Genomic DNA, 14507 nt, shown 5'->3' on the forward strand with positions numbered 1-14507 from the left:
GTGTGCCCATCTATTCCTTAGCTGTGTTTGTCTCTTCTGCTGCAGCGAGAACCCAGGCGAGGCCCACTCCTCCTCTCTTCAGAACCCGCGAGATCGGCCCCTCCAGCAGCCTCCGTTTCTCCTTGGACTTGAGAGTCTTTGCGGGGTACCCCTCCCCCACCCAGGCTGACAAGTGGGAATGGCAGGAGGAGTCGCGACAGGGAAGGAAGATTTTCATTACGAAAAGGGAAGCTGGGCCCTGCCCAGAACACGCTCCTTCCCCCCAGTGCCCACCGTGAATGCCGGGGACGCCCGCTAGGGGGAGCCGGCAGCGGCTGGGGGCTGCTCCGCGGTTGGGAAGTGGAAGGCAATTCCGGTGCAAGATGGAAAGGAATGAGGAGGTGGTTGGGAGGTGGTGGGACCTGCCACCTGCCTGAGCCTCAGTTTCCTCGTCCGAAAGTTGGAACCAGTCCCCGTATCCCCATCGACGGCCGAGAAGTCCTTGGCACAGGAGCGCCTGGTACGCGCCCGGGGCTGGGGTGCCTGTTTCCAGGAGACAGTCGTCGTTCCTGGCTTTCCTTTTCCTATCTTGAATCTATCTTGGGCCCTGGCCGCCCTCTCTGGGGTGTCTCGGTGTGTGTCCCGGGCCCGGGGACAGTGTGATGGAGCGCCACCCCAAGGGCCGCAGGCAGCAGCGGCGGCCGTGACGTTGAGCTCCCGCCTCTGAACCAGGTGGGAGGGCGCGGCAGCCAGCCCCGCAGCAGGCAGAGCAGGTGGAAGACGCCCGAGGCGCGCGCGACGCCCCTGGGGACGGGAGGGTGCGGGGGGGGGACTGCGGCTAGGGCAGGACGCACTTGGTGACTGCCACGTTCACATCCGGCACGTGCAGCTCCCGTCGCAGGGAACGGAAGGTCCAGCGCGACCCTGGCCGCCAGGAGGGGGTGCCGAAGGGCACGGGCACGCGGCCTGGGGACGCGACAGGGGCCGACCGGCTCAGCCAACGCTGTTCTCCCTCCTCCAGGAAGCCCTCCAGCCCACCACCACCAAGATGAACGGATCCCTCCCTCCAGGCTCGCCCGCCTCGAGCCCCTTCCTCTACCCCCCTCCCCGTGGAGGCAGGGCCGCGGGCACGCCCTGAGCAGTGAAGACACCACCACCAGGAAGCCCTGCGGGCTGCGCAGCGCCCGCCACGTAGGCCGCACGTAGTTCAGGAAGTTCACCTGCAGGTGGCGGCCGCGAGCACCGCGCCGAGGCAGAGCCACAGGGGAGGCGGAGCCCAGACCTGGAGAGGGGCGGGGCGAGGGAGGCAAAGGGGGCGTGGTCCGAGACGGGAGGGGTGGGGCGCCGGCCCGGGAAGTAAGCCCAGGGAGGGGCGGGGCCTGGGCCTAAGAGGGGCGGAGCCGGGAGCCGAGGGGCGGGGCGCCCGTCCGGGTTCAGGACGAGGTAGTCCACCCCACCTGGCCCGGGGAGGCCGGTCAGCCCAGGGCTCGTCTCTGAGGCCCCGCCCCCGGCACCCGAGGAGACTCCGCCCCTCCCGAGCCAGCCTAGAGCCCGGGCCCCCCGAGCTTTATCCCCACGAATGAATGCCCCCTAAGATCCAGGGGGCCAGGTGCGGCCAGCTTTGCAGAGGCCCCGTGCAGGGCCCCGTCCCCGGGGGTTGAGGCCCCGCCCTGACCACGCCCCCAGCAACGCCCCTCACAGCCACGCCCTCGCTCCAGTACCGGTCCTGCCCAGGCCCCGCCCCTCACCCAGCTGGTCCAGTGCGAACTGCACCACGTGCTTGGGCGCTCAGGGCAGGCCACGTCCGCGGAGATGTAGATCTTGGGGGTGCCCAGCTTCCGGCAGGTCCCTACCACCTAGGGGGGGCCAGAGCTCCACCCCATCTGGCCCCCCTCCACCTTCCGGCCGCCTTGGGGCCCCGGAATGAAGCTGCTTTCCTCACTCTTGAGCCTTGGGTCCCACACAGCATCATCCCCAAAATACTGGGGTTCCCAAAATGGCCACCCCGGAACCAGAATGGCCGGGTCAGAGTTTTACTGGATCAGTCACCCCACAATGAATACTTGGGAGATTACAATTACAGCTCCAGATTTCTGGCTTCTCTTGAAAATGTGGGAAGTTTGTGCCCAAGAGCGTTTCCTTGGGGCTACAACGAGCTATTGCTATGGAGCACCCATGCAGCCCGCTTTCGAGTTTGAGAAGCCTGGCTCAGGGCACAGGCTTCGGCCACTTTCAGTCCTCCCACGGATTGCTTTCTTATTCAGTCCACCCAACACCAGAATGCAGAAAGAAGGCACTTTTGTCTCCCCTTGGCAAAGGGTGGCCCGGAGGCTCAGAGAGGTTCAGCGACTTGCCTAAGGTCACACAGCCGGGATGGGAGCGGGTCTTCAGACCCAACACCCCTTTTCCTGCGCCCTCCCATCAGAGGCACGATGGGGTGGGGTGGCTCGCCTTCTGCACAAGACCCTCGGTGTGAGTGGTGAGCGCCAGGTGGGAGCCCAGGCGGGCACAGCCAGATGCCAGCTCCTTGCCGACGCCTGCACTGGCTCCTGTCAGGAGCACCTGTGCTCCCTGGAGGCTGGCTGGTGGGGACAGGGGTGGTCAGCCTGTGGGGTGGACCGGAGAGCGGGTCTCATATCCTCCCCCATCTCTCCCCGCGCCCCAGCATTCACCTGGGCTGAAGCTGTCATCCCAGTAAGAGGAGAAGGGCAGGGCCCCAGGCCCGTGAGAAAAAGCACCATTTCATGGCCCTATCAGGCCCCACAGAGGGAGAGCCAGGTGGGCCCAGAGCCACACCTGTCACCTGTCCCCTCAGCCACCACCTGGTCAGGCCTCACTTGAAACACGATACCAGCCTCCTCCCAGCTTCAGAGGCTTCTCCTTCCATTTAGCAGCGGGATCACGTCTTCTCCCCAGAAAATCCTATTATCATTTAAGATAAAACCCAGACACCTCAATGGCCAAAAAAGGTCGGGCAAATTCTGTCACCACATCCCTCCACCAACTGATCCTGCCACACCAGCCTGCCCCGCTGTTCAAGCCAGGAGGGAATCTTCCTGCCCAAGGCCTTTGCACTGTCTCTGTGTCCCTGAACGTACCCAAATGGCCTGCTCTCACCTCCTTCATGTCTCCCTGCAAAAATGACCTCCTTTTGTAAAGCATCTCCCTTCCTCATCACTCTCTTTCTTCTCTAGCACATTGATTGCCTTCCCCGAACTTACCAGCCCCTGAAGTTATGCGGCTAATTGGTTACATGTTTCTCTGTTCCCTCATCCACTAGAATGGCAGTTCCAAGAGGGCAGAAAGGACACCTGCTTTGTTTTGCTTACTATTGTGTCTCTAATGCCCCCCAAACACTGCCAGGTACACGGTAGGTGCTCAGTAGATACTAGATTAACACAGAGGGTGATACAAGGAATGTTGGAAAGAGGCGGATGTGGCTCAACTGACAGAGCATCCACCCACCATATGGAGGGTCCAGGATTCAAACCCAGGCCCTCCTAACCTGTGTGGTGAGCTGGCCCACACGTAGTGCTGATGCGTGCAAGGAGTGCCGTGCCACGCATAGGTGCCCCCGTGTAGGGTAGCCCCATGCGCAAGGAGTGCGCCCCACAAGGAGAGCCGCCCCACATGAAAAAAAGCGCAGCCCACCCAGGAGTGGCACCGCACACACACGGAGAGCTGACACAGCAAGATGAAGCAACAAAAAAGAGACACAGTTTCCCAGTGCTGCGGGATAATGCAAGCGGATGCAGAAGAACACACAGCGAATGGACACAGAGAGCAGACAGCAGTGGGGAAGGGGAGAGAAATAAATAAAATCAATCTTTAAAAAAAAAAAAGGAATGCTGGAGACAAGAGGTTGGGGGAGCTCAGAGTTGTGCCTGGAGGTAGCTCAAAGGAAGTGCACACCCAGGCTGGGAAAGAGCTGGGCTGGAGACAGAGGTGCCCTGTCATTAGGGTTTAGATGTGACTTCAGCATCACCTCCTGGGTCTTCTACCATCGAATTCCAGAATGTCCCAGGAGGCTGACAGAGCCCAAATGGAGGTGGGGATGGAGGGTTTGGGGAGATAACAAATCTTCAATTTCTACATCCCGCCCTCCATCCTGAGTCCCCACTGTGAAGCTCCCATCACCTCCTGGGTGTCTGGCTTTGGCCTCCTCCAGGGCCCTGAGACTCAGCAGGGCCCAAAGTGAGCTCAGCAGCCGACTTCCCGGTGTCACCACGGCAGGTTGGCTCCACTGTCGCCCCTCCCAAAGCCAGCACCCGCCTCACTTGCCTTCCCAGCCTTTCACCCGGGTGGGGATATGGTCCACGGGTCTTGCCAGTTCTCCTGCCAAAATCTTGCCCCAACTGTCCCCTCCTGTCTGACCCCGGGGCTCCCAGCTCCATCACCTCCAACCTGGACCCTGGACGGTGACTCCCATTTCCCCCAGCCTCTCCCACTTGCCCGCTGCTTCCCCCTGCCCCTCCTGGGATTTCCCATGTCCAGGTCCCCCCTCTTCTCACCCCATCCTCTCCAAGCAGCCCGCCAAAGGGGCCTCTGTCAAAAGAAACCGGGCCTGCCGCTTCCTGTTTCCAAACCCTCCAGGGCTCGTCACTGCCGTGGGATGAAGGCCAAGTCCACCCACCTTAGCCCACAGGGCTCTGCCCACCGGGCCATCTTTCTCCCCCTTTTCGCTCTCGAAGGCTCTCGGGTCTCAGCAGAGTGACCTCCTCGCCTTTCTCCACCACAGCAGCCCCCCTGCTCAGCAGGGAACGCACTTCCACCTCTACCCACCTTCCAGGGAAGGCCCAGGGAGCCCCTCGGCTCCCCCCACCCACCGCCACTCCCGCCCAGAACGCAGGGTGTTGGCGGGGTTTACGGACGGACGGACCGCCGGACGGAGGGATGGACTGATGGGCGGGGCAGGGGGACCGAGATGCCGCAGACGGGCCGGGGGAACTGGATCCTCCCAGAATCCACTGGTCCCTCGGCCTCGTCGGGCCTCAGTTTCCCCTCTGGGCCAAGGGGGCGTGAGCCCGACCCGCGGATTCACCCACACCCGGACCTCAGTTTCCCCGGCCGGACACCCGGGCCTGGAAACGGCGCGCCCGCCCCTCGGGCCTGCCTTCCCGGCGCCCCGTCGGGAGGGGGCGGGCCACGTGACTCAAGCCCACCAATCCCTTCGAGGAGAACGCGGCGCGCGGGGGTTGCCAGGGTAACGGCCTGCCGCCTGGTCGTCCCCGCCCCGCCGTGGCCCCGCCCCCCGAAGGCGGCTCCACCCCCCCCCCCCAGGCGTGATGACGTGTCGGGGGCCCGCCTCTCCAACAATTCCGCCCTCGCGTTGCCGGGACAACGGCCTTCCAGTCGCCCTCCCTCGGGTCCGGACCGTCAGTTCCCCCGCGCGGGCGCGGGTGGACCTCCCAGGCTCCGACGTCTCCTTTCGTCCCCCTCAGACCTCCCTCCAGACGCCCGACACCTCCGTCCCTTCGCGCCGCCAGCGCGGCCCGGACTACATTTCCCAGGAGCCTTCGCGATCAGGCGCGCCGTCCAGCCCGGCCCACTCCACTTCCCAGGCACCCTTGCGGCGTCCCGGACCGTCAAGACTCCATTTCCCAGCGGCCTTGCGCGAGGCCCTTCCCAGGAGCCTTCGAGCCGGAGACTGTACGTCTCGGTCTCCGACTCCCGGAGGCCTTTGCGGCTGCCAAGAGAGAGACTACCCTTCCCAGAGGCCTCTGCGGCCCGCGACCTGAAGCGGCGGGCGAGGCGGGTGTCCTTGGGCGCGGAGCCGAGCGATCATGGTTGTTCCCCGGGTGTTGTCGCTGATGAGGTGCGTGGGGCCGCCGGGGCGGGGAGGAAGTCCCCTCTTCGGTTCGCTTCCCCTCGTGTCAGCGCCCTTCCCTCTCAATGGCCCAGATAGGGAAACTGAGGCTCGGGCGGGGAGGGCTGGGCGGCTCGCTGCCTCCGAGGCGCCCCCTCCGAGCCTCAGTTGCCTCCTCTGTCAATCAAGACCCGGGGCATCCTGCCGCACGCATGCGCGGGGAGGTGGGTGCGGCCCCCAAGTGGCGCGTGACAAGCAGGAAGCGCTGGGGGACCCCTCGGGACCCCCCGCGGGTTGTTCACGGAGCGCCCCTCCCCGGGCTCGAAGGCAGAAGGTCCGGGTGTGATAAAGCCTTCCCTGCCCGCCCTCTTGGCTCCTTGAGGGACCTTGGGTGGCCCTCCGCCCACATCCGGGCCTCAGTTTACCTGGTAAAGAGCGTTGGGAACTCTTCGCTTTGCAACCTGCGAATTTAGAGCCGCGCTTATTAGGAAGGGGTGGGGCACGACCCTGGGCTCCCACAGCCTCGCGTCCTGTGAATTGTCTGGGTATACACGTGCCACCCTCCCGACTGGGAGCCCCCGGGAGGGCCCGTCTCCTCCCGGCAGGCCCGCGGATCTGTCACTCCCTGCCCGCCACCCCCGCAGGTTCCTCATCAAGGGCAGCGTGGCCGGGGGCTCCGTCTACCTGGTCTACGATCAAGAGCTGCTGGGGCCCAGCGAGAAGAGCCAGGCGGCCCTTCGGAAGGCGGAGGAGGTCGTGCCCCCTGCCGTGTACCAGTTCAGCCAGTACGTGTGCCAGCAGACGGGGCTGCACCTGCCCCAGGTAGCCGGGGCTGAGAGTGAGGCCAGGGCTTGGGGGAGAACAGGGGATCAGCTCTGGGCTCGCCCCGGGTCCTTCCAGCTCCTGGGCCCTCGGGTGCCCCATCACAAGGCGTGCATTTCTTCTGGGCGGGTGTGGGGGGGCCATTCAGCCCTTTCTTTCTCACCAGCTCCTTCTCTTCTCTCTTGCCAGCTCCCACCCACTCCAAAGTTCAACTTTTCCATCCGTGATTCCTGGAATTCAGGTAGGTACCCAGTCCCTCTGTTGAGGGACAGTAGGGGTTGGTCCAGCTTAGGCCCCAGACACCCCAGCCTCATGCCTCCCCCTCCGCACTTCCCCCTTTGCGTCGCTCCCCCCGCCTGCGATGTGGGCGCCCGTCCCCACTTCTCAAGGAGGAGAAGGGGTGGAGGTTGCAGGGAAGTGGGAACACGGCGGTGCCTGCCTGTCCTCTGCCTCAGTTTCCCTGCCTGGAATTGCTGGGCTGGGAAGTGGTGCCTCTTAAAAAGCCTTCCCAGGCTCGAGTCTCTGGGGGACTTGGCCTTGGCCGAAGGTGAAGGGACAGCTCCCTCCACTGGGCGGGCACCCCTCACCGGGCGGCCGTGTCTCCCCACAGGTATCATCACGGTGATGGCAGCGCTGTCGGCGGCCCCCTCCAAGGCCTGCGAGTACTCCCAGGAGGGCTGGAAATACCTGACGGAGCACACCAAGTAGCGCGGCCGGCACGGGGGCCAGGACACCCCGGGCCCGAAGATCCCGACTGGGACCCCACTCCGAGGGCAGCTCACGGCCTGCCAGGCCCAATAAAGGACTTGAGACGTGTCCCCGACCCACGTGCTGGCCCTGGGGGTGGCGGTGGAAACTTGGGGGCCCTGGCTGGGGCCTGGCTGGCTGCAGGCCACGGTCCCCCCCATTGCTGCCAGGCCCTTACCCACTGGAGAGTGAGAGCAGAGGGTTAACCCTCGTGCCCCATGGACAGTGCCCTGGGCCCTGGGAGAAGACTGAGAAAGTGCTGAGGGCAAGTTTGGGGCAGGGTGGGCGTGCCTGGGTCTTGGAGGGCTGAGCTCCAGGTGGGACGTTCCGGGAGCGCCCCCACAGCCTCCCAAGGCCCCAGCCCTCCCCCCTGCTCAGCCTGCCTGGGCTCCAGCCTCCTTCCACCCTCCCCGGGCAGCCCCAGCGATTCCTGCAGAGCTCAGGCCTGGTGGTCACAGCCGTTCGGGGGGCTCCCCAGTGTGGGCCCGGCCCTCCCTGACATCGTCACTCCCCCTGGGTCCGCTGCCTGAGCCCCCACTGTCTCAGCGTGCCGGGGCTGCTGTGACACATACTGCAAGAGGTCGGCCTTTCTGGCTCCCAGCTTTAGAGACCCGGATCAAGGTATCGGCGAGACCGCGCTTCCTTCCGAGCCTGGAGTGCCGGCGCTGGCTGGCAGAGTTCTCGAGGTCGCCTGGTCCTCTCTCCAGCTCTGTCAGCGTGGCACTGTCCTTGGCCACCTCCCATGGCTGTCTCTGGGCGCCTCCGAATTTCGTCTCTGTAAGGCCCGTGGCCTTGCAGACTAAGATCCGCCCTGATTCAGTTTGGCCTCCCAGTAGGATCTGATTGGCCAGTGCACCCACACCTTAACTGCTGGCAGCTTCCGCCAGAGGTCCCACTTACACTCGCAGGGAGGCAGATGGAGGTCAAGAGCATGTCCTTGGTGGGGGGATGTGACGGACTGATCGGCCTTGAGACCCGGCCACATTTCCCCCCTGGGGCCATGAGCGTCCTGGAGGGCAGCCCTGTCCCAGTGCTCCCCGCTGACCCCCCAGCAAGCAGCTCTGGGGGCTGTCGGGAGATGCTTGTGGAATGGATGTGATGGAAGGAATCCTGGGCCAGGGGCCAGGCCTACGGCCCCGGCAGAATGGGAGGCAGGCTTGGGCGGAAGCCAGAGCCTTCCCAGGATGCTGCACCAGAAGCAGGGGATGAGGGACCCTCAGCACGGGAGCGGGCAGAGCTCCCCCAGGCTGTGAGCCAGGCACAGCAGGATGGCAGTGTGAGGGAAGACGGAAGCAGAGGCTAGCACGCCAGCTGCCCGGGAAGCCCGCCTAGTCGCCCAGGCCAAGGCGGGGGGGGCCGCCCGTAGAGGCTCGGTGGCCCGGCTTGGCGGGCCGGGCGAGGGCGGGCATGGTGACCAGCACCAGCCTGGCCTCCAGGGGTCTCCCACGTCCAGTCCATCACCCGGAGGCCTCGCTGCCAGCTGCCCAGCCCCCTGTGCCCCGCTTCCCTGGCTGGGCCTTGGGGGTGGGAGAAGGGGTAGGAGGGGGTGGGCCTGGGAAGCACCTCTAATCCCCATTTCTGGCCTCAGTCCTGCTGGTGTCGCAGTAGCAAGGGAGGAGGCCTGTGGGCCCATTTAACAGCTAAAGAAACTCGCAAGGCCAGGTTCCAATCCTGCTCTGCCCCCCTTCCTGAGAAACAGGATTGCAGTCACCCAGCACCCCTGAACCAGTCGCAGGCCCTGGCTGTTAACCCCTTCAAATGTGGGGGGGGGGTCTCTGAGAGGGGCTTCCCATTATTTTGTGAACCTTCAGACCACTCCACGGCCATCACCAGATTACAGAGGGGAGAACAGGCCTGCAGCGGGGAGATGTTCTACCAAAGGCACCCCATGCTCTTGAATGGGCCCTAACCCCAAACTACAATAACTATGAGTGGCATAATATTGCTTTACTGATTTGTGGTGACATGTAAATTCCCAGCAAAGCAAACCGAAAAGGAAATCATTTCTAGGCTGATGGGGCAGTTGCCCCTGTGTAGCTGGCTCCACCTGCCCAGCCAGCCTCGCCTCCACCCAGGCAGCTGCATGAGCCCGATGTTGGAGGGTTTTACCTGGGTGGTGAGTCTGCCTCACTAGCTGGCTGGCACACATGGAGCTGGTCACAGTAGCCTCTGTGGCCCCTGCCTGATGTCAAGGGGCAGACAGGCACGGTGGAACAACTGGGGCTCCAGAAGACAGAGGCTATGCCGGGCAAGAAGGGGCTGGGGGAGCACCTGGCCACACCCAGTCTCACCAGCAGGGTGGACCCCAGGGTGGGGTGGGCCATTTTACAGAAGGGGAGACCGAGGCCCAGAGATGACAGAGCGAGACAGGGCAAGAGTCGTGACCAGCCAACCCCTCCTGTCGCCCTACAGGGTACACATCCTGAGCTCCTCCCGGGATCCCTGCCCTCATCGTACCTGGCTACCTGCAGCAGAATTGGCTCTCACCAAGCCAACTCCCAGGCACAGGGACCTGCACTAGCAGCTCTGGGGGACAAGTGCCTGCCCCTCAGCTCTGGACCCCGAGCCAAGGCCTCTGAGGTGGGATGCCCCAACCCTGAGTCCCAGCTCCATTTCACAGTCCCTGGGATTCAGTCCGTGCCCTCCAGCCGGAGCTGAGCCACTGGCTCCTCTTGCAGTCCTCAGGCTTGCTCTCTGGCACCCAGGCAGACCCAGCTGTCAGGCCCGGGACCCAGTACCTCTGCCCACACCCAGTCAGACCCCAATTCTTCTCTGTCCATTTCCAGTGCCAAGCCCCAAACCAGGCCTCCTCCCTGGTCACCTGGCCTCACTTGAATGTGTGGAAAATTGAGCCCAGAGCAGGAATGGGGCTTAAGTGTCTTAAGTTTGTCACAGGACTGCCGATGCAGAGAACTCAAAATGGGTTGGCTTTTTTTTTTTTTAAGATTTATTTATTATGGCCCCCCCACCATTGTTTGCTCTCACTGTCTGCTCTCTGTCTGTTGTGTGCTCTCCGTGTCTGCTCATCTTCCTTTAGGAGGCACTGGAAACAAACCCGGGACCTCCCTTTTGGGAGGCAGGTGCCCAACTGTTTGAGTCACATCCACTCCCCTGGGTTGGCTTTTATAATGGAAATTTTGTTTAGGTAAAAGCTTGACGTTCTGAGGCCATGAAATGTCCAAATCAAGGCACTCTAAGAGGTGCTTTCTCACCAGTCAGCTACTGGTGATCCTGGGGTCCCACCATGTGGTAAAGTGAGATGGCTCCCGATCTCCGCCAAGGCCCCTGCCTTCCCCTCCAGAATCTCCCATCTCCTGGAGCTTAGCCATGGGCAAGCAGGCACAGGGCTCGTCTCTTCAGCCTTGAGCTGCTCCATGGGCCCAGCCTCGTGGGGGCTTCATGCTAAAGCTTTGGCTGCCAGAGATCCTTAAGTCCTCTTTCACATGGCAGCTTCAGAAATGGCCACTCCCTTTCTCTGTCTTTCTATCCCTGTGTCTCTGTTTAGATCAGACCCAGAAGAGGGCGGAAGCTCAACCTCAGTCACGCCTCACTGATGTGATCCAATCCAAAGCAATCTAGGGGAGCAGATGTAGCTCAGGGGTTGAGCACCTGCTTCCCATGTGCAAGGTCCTGGGTTCAATCCTCAGTACTTCCTAAAAAAAAAAAAAAAGCAATCTAATCCAGTGGTCTAAAATGAATCTAATGCAATCAAAGGGCACCACAGGAACAGACTAGTTTAAGAACCTAATCTTTTTCTGGGAATTCACAGGATCCAAACTATCATAGGACTCAACTGGTTTCCCTGGAGCCAAGACTCAGGCCTCAGACCATTACCCCAAAATGGGGGGGCCTGGTGCTCCCCATCCATGCAGCCCCGGGCCCCTGGAGACAGGGCATGAGGTGACGCTAGGCGGTGGACAGAGGTGCCCACTCAGTGCTGCCTCCCACAGAGGCAGCCTCATCCTAGCAAGTGGCCTTCTCTCCAGGAGGGGCCTGGAGTCCTGTCCACCTCACAGGCCTCGGCTGGGGGAACAGCAGGTGGCCTCCCCGGCTCAGATCCCCAAGACCTGCACCGCTGCCAAGCACAGCCCTTCCACGGGGACACAGAGGGCAGAGAGACGGACCCCAAAACCCTCAGCTGGCCTCCCCCACCCGTGAGCCCTGGGGCTGTGGGAAAACGTCCCCCTCCTGAGATGCCTCAGCACTTTCAAGGTCCTGAGAAGTCCTGCAGACCGGACTCTTCCCCAGGGGTGGAACACTGACCAAGGCCAGGAGGGGCCGGGAGCAGGGCCAAGGGAAAGCTAGAGTGTTGTGCAAAGACATGGAAATCTTGGGGACCGAGGCCCAGAGCTAGAAAAGGTAAGAGGAAGCAGGGCGCGTCCAACCGAGGCAGGCGAGGCGGCCGGGGTCAGCGTGCCCCATTTCCATGGCAACTGCCACCCGGCCTTGCCCCGTCCCAGCGGTGGGGGAGTCAGCCGTAGCTGGGGGGGAGGGGGCGGGGGGGGGGGACGGGGCAGGAACAGGACGTTCTAAGGGGTGACGAGGGGAAACAGTGGGAAGAGACCGTGAGTTCAGGAGTAACGTGGACCCCCTGGGGACCCCCAAAGACCCTGAGCCCAGCATCTCCCCAAGCTGGGCCACCCCCGCCCAGTGTCACCAGTGGGTGTCGTGGTAGTTTGAATCTTGTGTGATCCCCGGAAAATTATGTCCTTAAATTGGTCCCTTCCTGTGGGTGGGAGAGTCTCTGGTTGGGGTGGGCTCAGTTGAGGGCCCTTTGGGGGGGCTCCTGGGGCATGGCCCTCCCGCTGGAGCCCTTTGTAAAGAGGAGAGAGGAGGCCACGGAAGCAGAGAGAAACGCCCAGAGCTGAGCGAGAAGGCTCCAGGAGCCAGACCCGAAATCAGTGGGTCCCAGAAGCCGAGGGGAGCCCCCGAAGCCAGAGGCTGGAAGGGACGAGGCTCCGAGGAGAGGGGAGAGCCGCGACGATGCCACCACGTGCCTCGTCGCCCACCGCCGCCGCTCGGCGAGACAGCGTCCCCCGTGAGGCCTTAATTTAAAAAAATTAATTTACTGAAATCGATCACCCACACACAAACATACATAAACAGTAAGTGTATAGTAAAAGTTGTGAACTTACAAAACAAACATAACATCTTACAGGACTCTCATAACTCACACTACCATCACCAACTTACGTTGTTGTTAAACCTTTTCAACTAATGATTAAAGAGCATTGTCAAAGTATTACTGCTAACCAAAGTATTCTCCCCCAACCCTCCCTATTATTATCTTTATATCATTTATATATGAACATAAAAGTTGTGAGCTTGCGAAGCAAACATGCACAACACCATACAGGGGTCCCGTACATCAACCCTCCACCAGCACCTTGCACTGTCGTGAGATGTTTGTTACAAATTATGAAAGAATATTGTCAAAATCTTACTACTAACCATAGTCCTTATCTTATATTTGGTGTGTTTTTCCCCCAACCTACCCTATTATTATTTTTTAAATATATTTTTCATGGCACAAGTTGTGAACTTCTAAAACAATCATGCACATGTGTAGAATTCCCAAACAACACCCCTCTATCAACACACCACACTGTGGTGGAACATTTGCTACAGATAAGATAATATCATCTGATTGTTACCATGACCAGAGTGTACATTTGGCTCACATTTTCCATACTGCCCCGTTATCACCACAGTACATCTTTGGCCTAGAGGCAAGAATATTAAATTATTACTGCTAACCATGTCCATAGGTCACTCCAGTTGTATTTTTCCCATGTGTTCCCAACACCCTGCAGTAGTGATGTACACTTGCTCTAGCTCACAAAGGACACTCTTGCATCTGTACCATCAACCACAATTCTCATCCGCCCCTTGGTTTACTGTGCTATCCAGTTCCTAGATTATTCTCTAGCATTCTGTCAATTGGCATTTACATACCTAGACTACCATTTTCAGCCACATTCCCATTTATAAACCAGCTATTACTATTTGTTACCATCCATTCTATACATTTCCACACTTCTACAGTAAAGGTAATTACAACTCCCATATACATTAAACATCAGCAGTCCATCTCAGTTCTTCTCTTATTTCCATGAAGAATCCACCACCTACCACCAGGTCTTGAAGTTATTTTCCTACAATTTCTTCTAGACGTTTTATGGTTCTTGCTTTTATTTTTAGGTTTTTTTATCCATTTTGAGTTAATTTTTGGATAAGGTGTGAGATAGAGGTCCTCTTTCCTTCTTTCAGCTTTGGACATCTAGTTCTTTCAGCACCAATTTGCTGAATGGACTCTCCTGCCCGAGCCATGTGGATCTGACAGACTACTCAAAAATGACTTGACCATACGTGTGAGGATCTGTTTCTGAACCATCAATTTGGTTCCATTGGTCTATGTGTCTGTCTTTATGTCATTCCCATGCTGCTTTTACCACTATAGCTTGGTAGTATGATTTAAAGCCTGGAGATGAGATTTCGCTTTTCCTTTTATGATGTTTCTGGTTATTCAGGACCCCTCAAATAAATTTGATAATTGTGTTTTCAATTTCTTTTAAATGCTGGTGGAATTTTTATCAGGGTTGCATTGAATCTGTAGATCGATTTGAGTAGAATTGACATCTTAATGATATTTAGTCTTCCCATCCATGAGCATGGAATATTCTTCCAGTTATTTAGGACTTCTTTGATTTCTTTTAACATTGGGTTGTGGTTTTCTGAAAACAAGTGCTTTACATCATTGTTAAGTTTATTCCTGACTATTTGAGTTTTATCTGTCATATTTTATTTTCACCACTCTTTTGACACTCTTAGTTACTTTCATTGATATGATCTTCATTTCTAGACTCTCTTCCAGGCCTCTCTCTCCTGTCTTTTCAGCCTCTAGCACACCCTTTAGTATTTCTAGAAAATCTGGTCTCTTGCTTAGAAATTCTCTCAGTTTCTGTTTATCTGTGAATATTCTAATCTTGCCCTCATTTTTGAAAGACAGTCTTGCTGGATATAAAATTATTGGCTGGAAGTTTTTCTCTCATAATATCTTAAATATATCAGACCACTGTCTTCTTGGCTCCATGGTTTCTGGTGAGAAATCAGCACTTAATCTTATTGGGTATCCCTTATATGTGATGCATTG

General features: G+C 59.2%; 1 protein-coding gene across 1 annotated transcript; it reads left to right on the forward strand.

Moving 5' to 3' along the window:
• The first annotated feature begins 5390 nt into the window (after nt 1-5390).
• Nucleotides 5391-7423, forward strand: MICOS13 (mitochondrial contact site and cristae organizing system subunit 13). Its single transcript, XM_004448313.5, has 4 exons — nt 5391-5794; nt 6430-6607; nt 6797-6848; nt 7218-7423. Exons 1-4 carry the CDS (start codon nt 5763-5765, stop codon nt 7313-7315), a joined length of 360 nt encoding a protein of 119 aa, XP_004448370.2. The 5' UTR covers nt 5391-5762; the 3' UTR covers nt 7316-7423.
• The last annotated feature ends 7084 nt before the right edge of the window (nt 7424-14507 follow it).

Source organism: Dasypus novemcinctus, chromosome 19, assembly GCF_030445035.2.
Source record: "Dasypus novemcinctus isolate mDasNov1 chromosome 19, mDasNov1.1.hap2, whole genome shotgun sequence".
Taxonomy (NCBI): domain Eukaryota; kingdom Metazoa; phylum Chordata; class Mammalia; order Cingulata; family Dasypodidae; genus Dasypus; species Dasypus novemcinctus.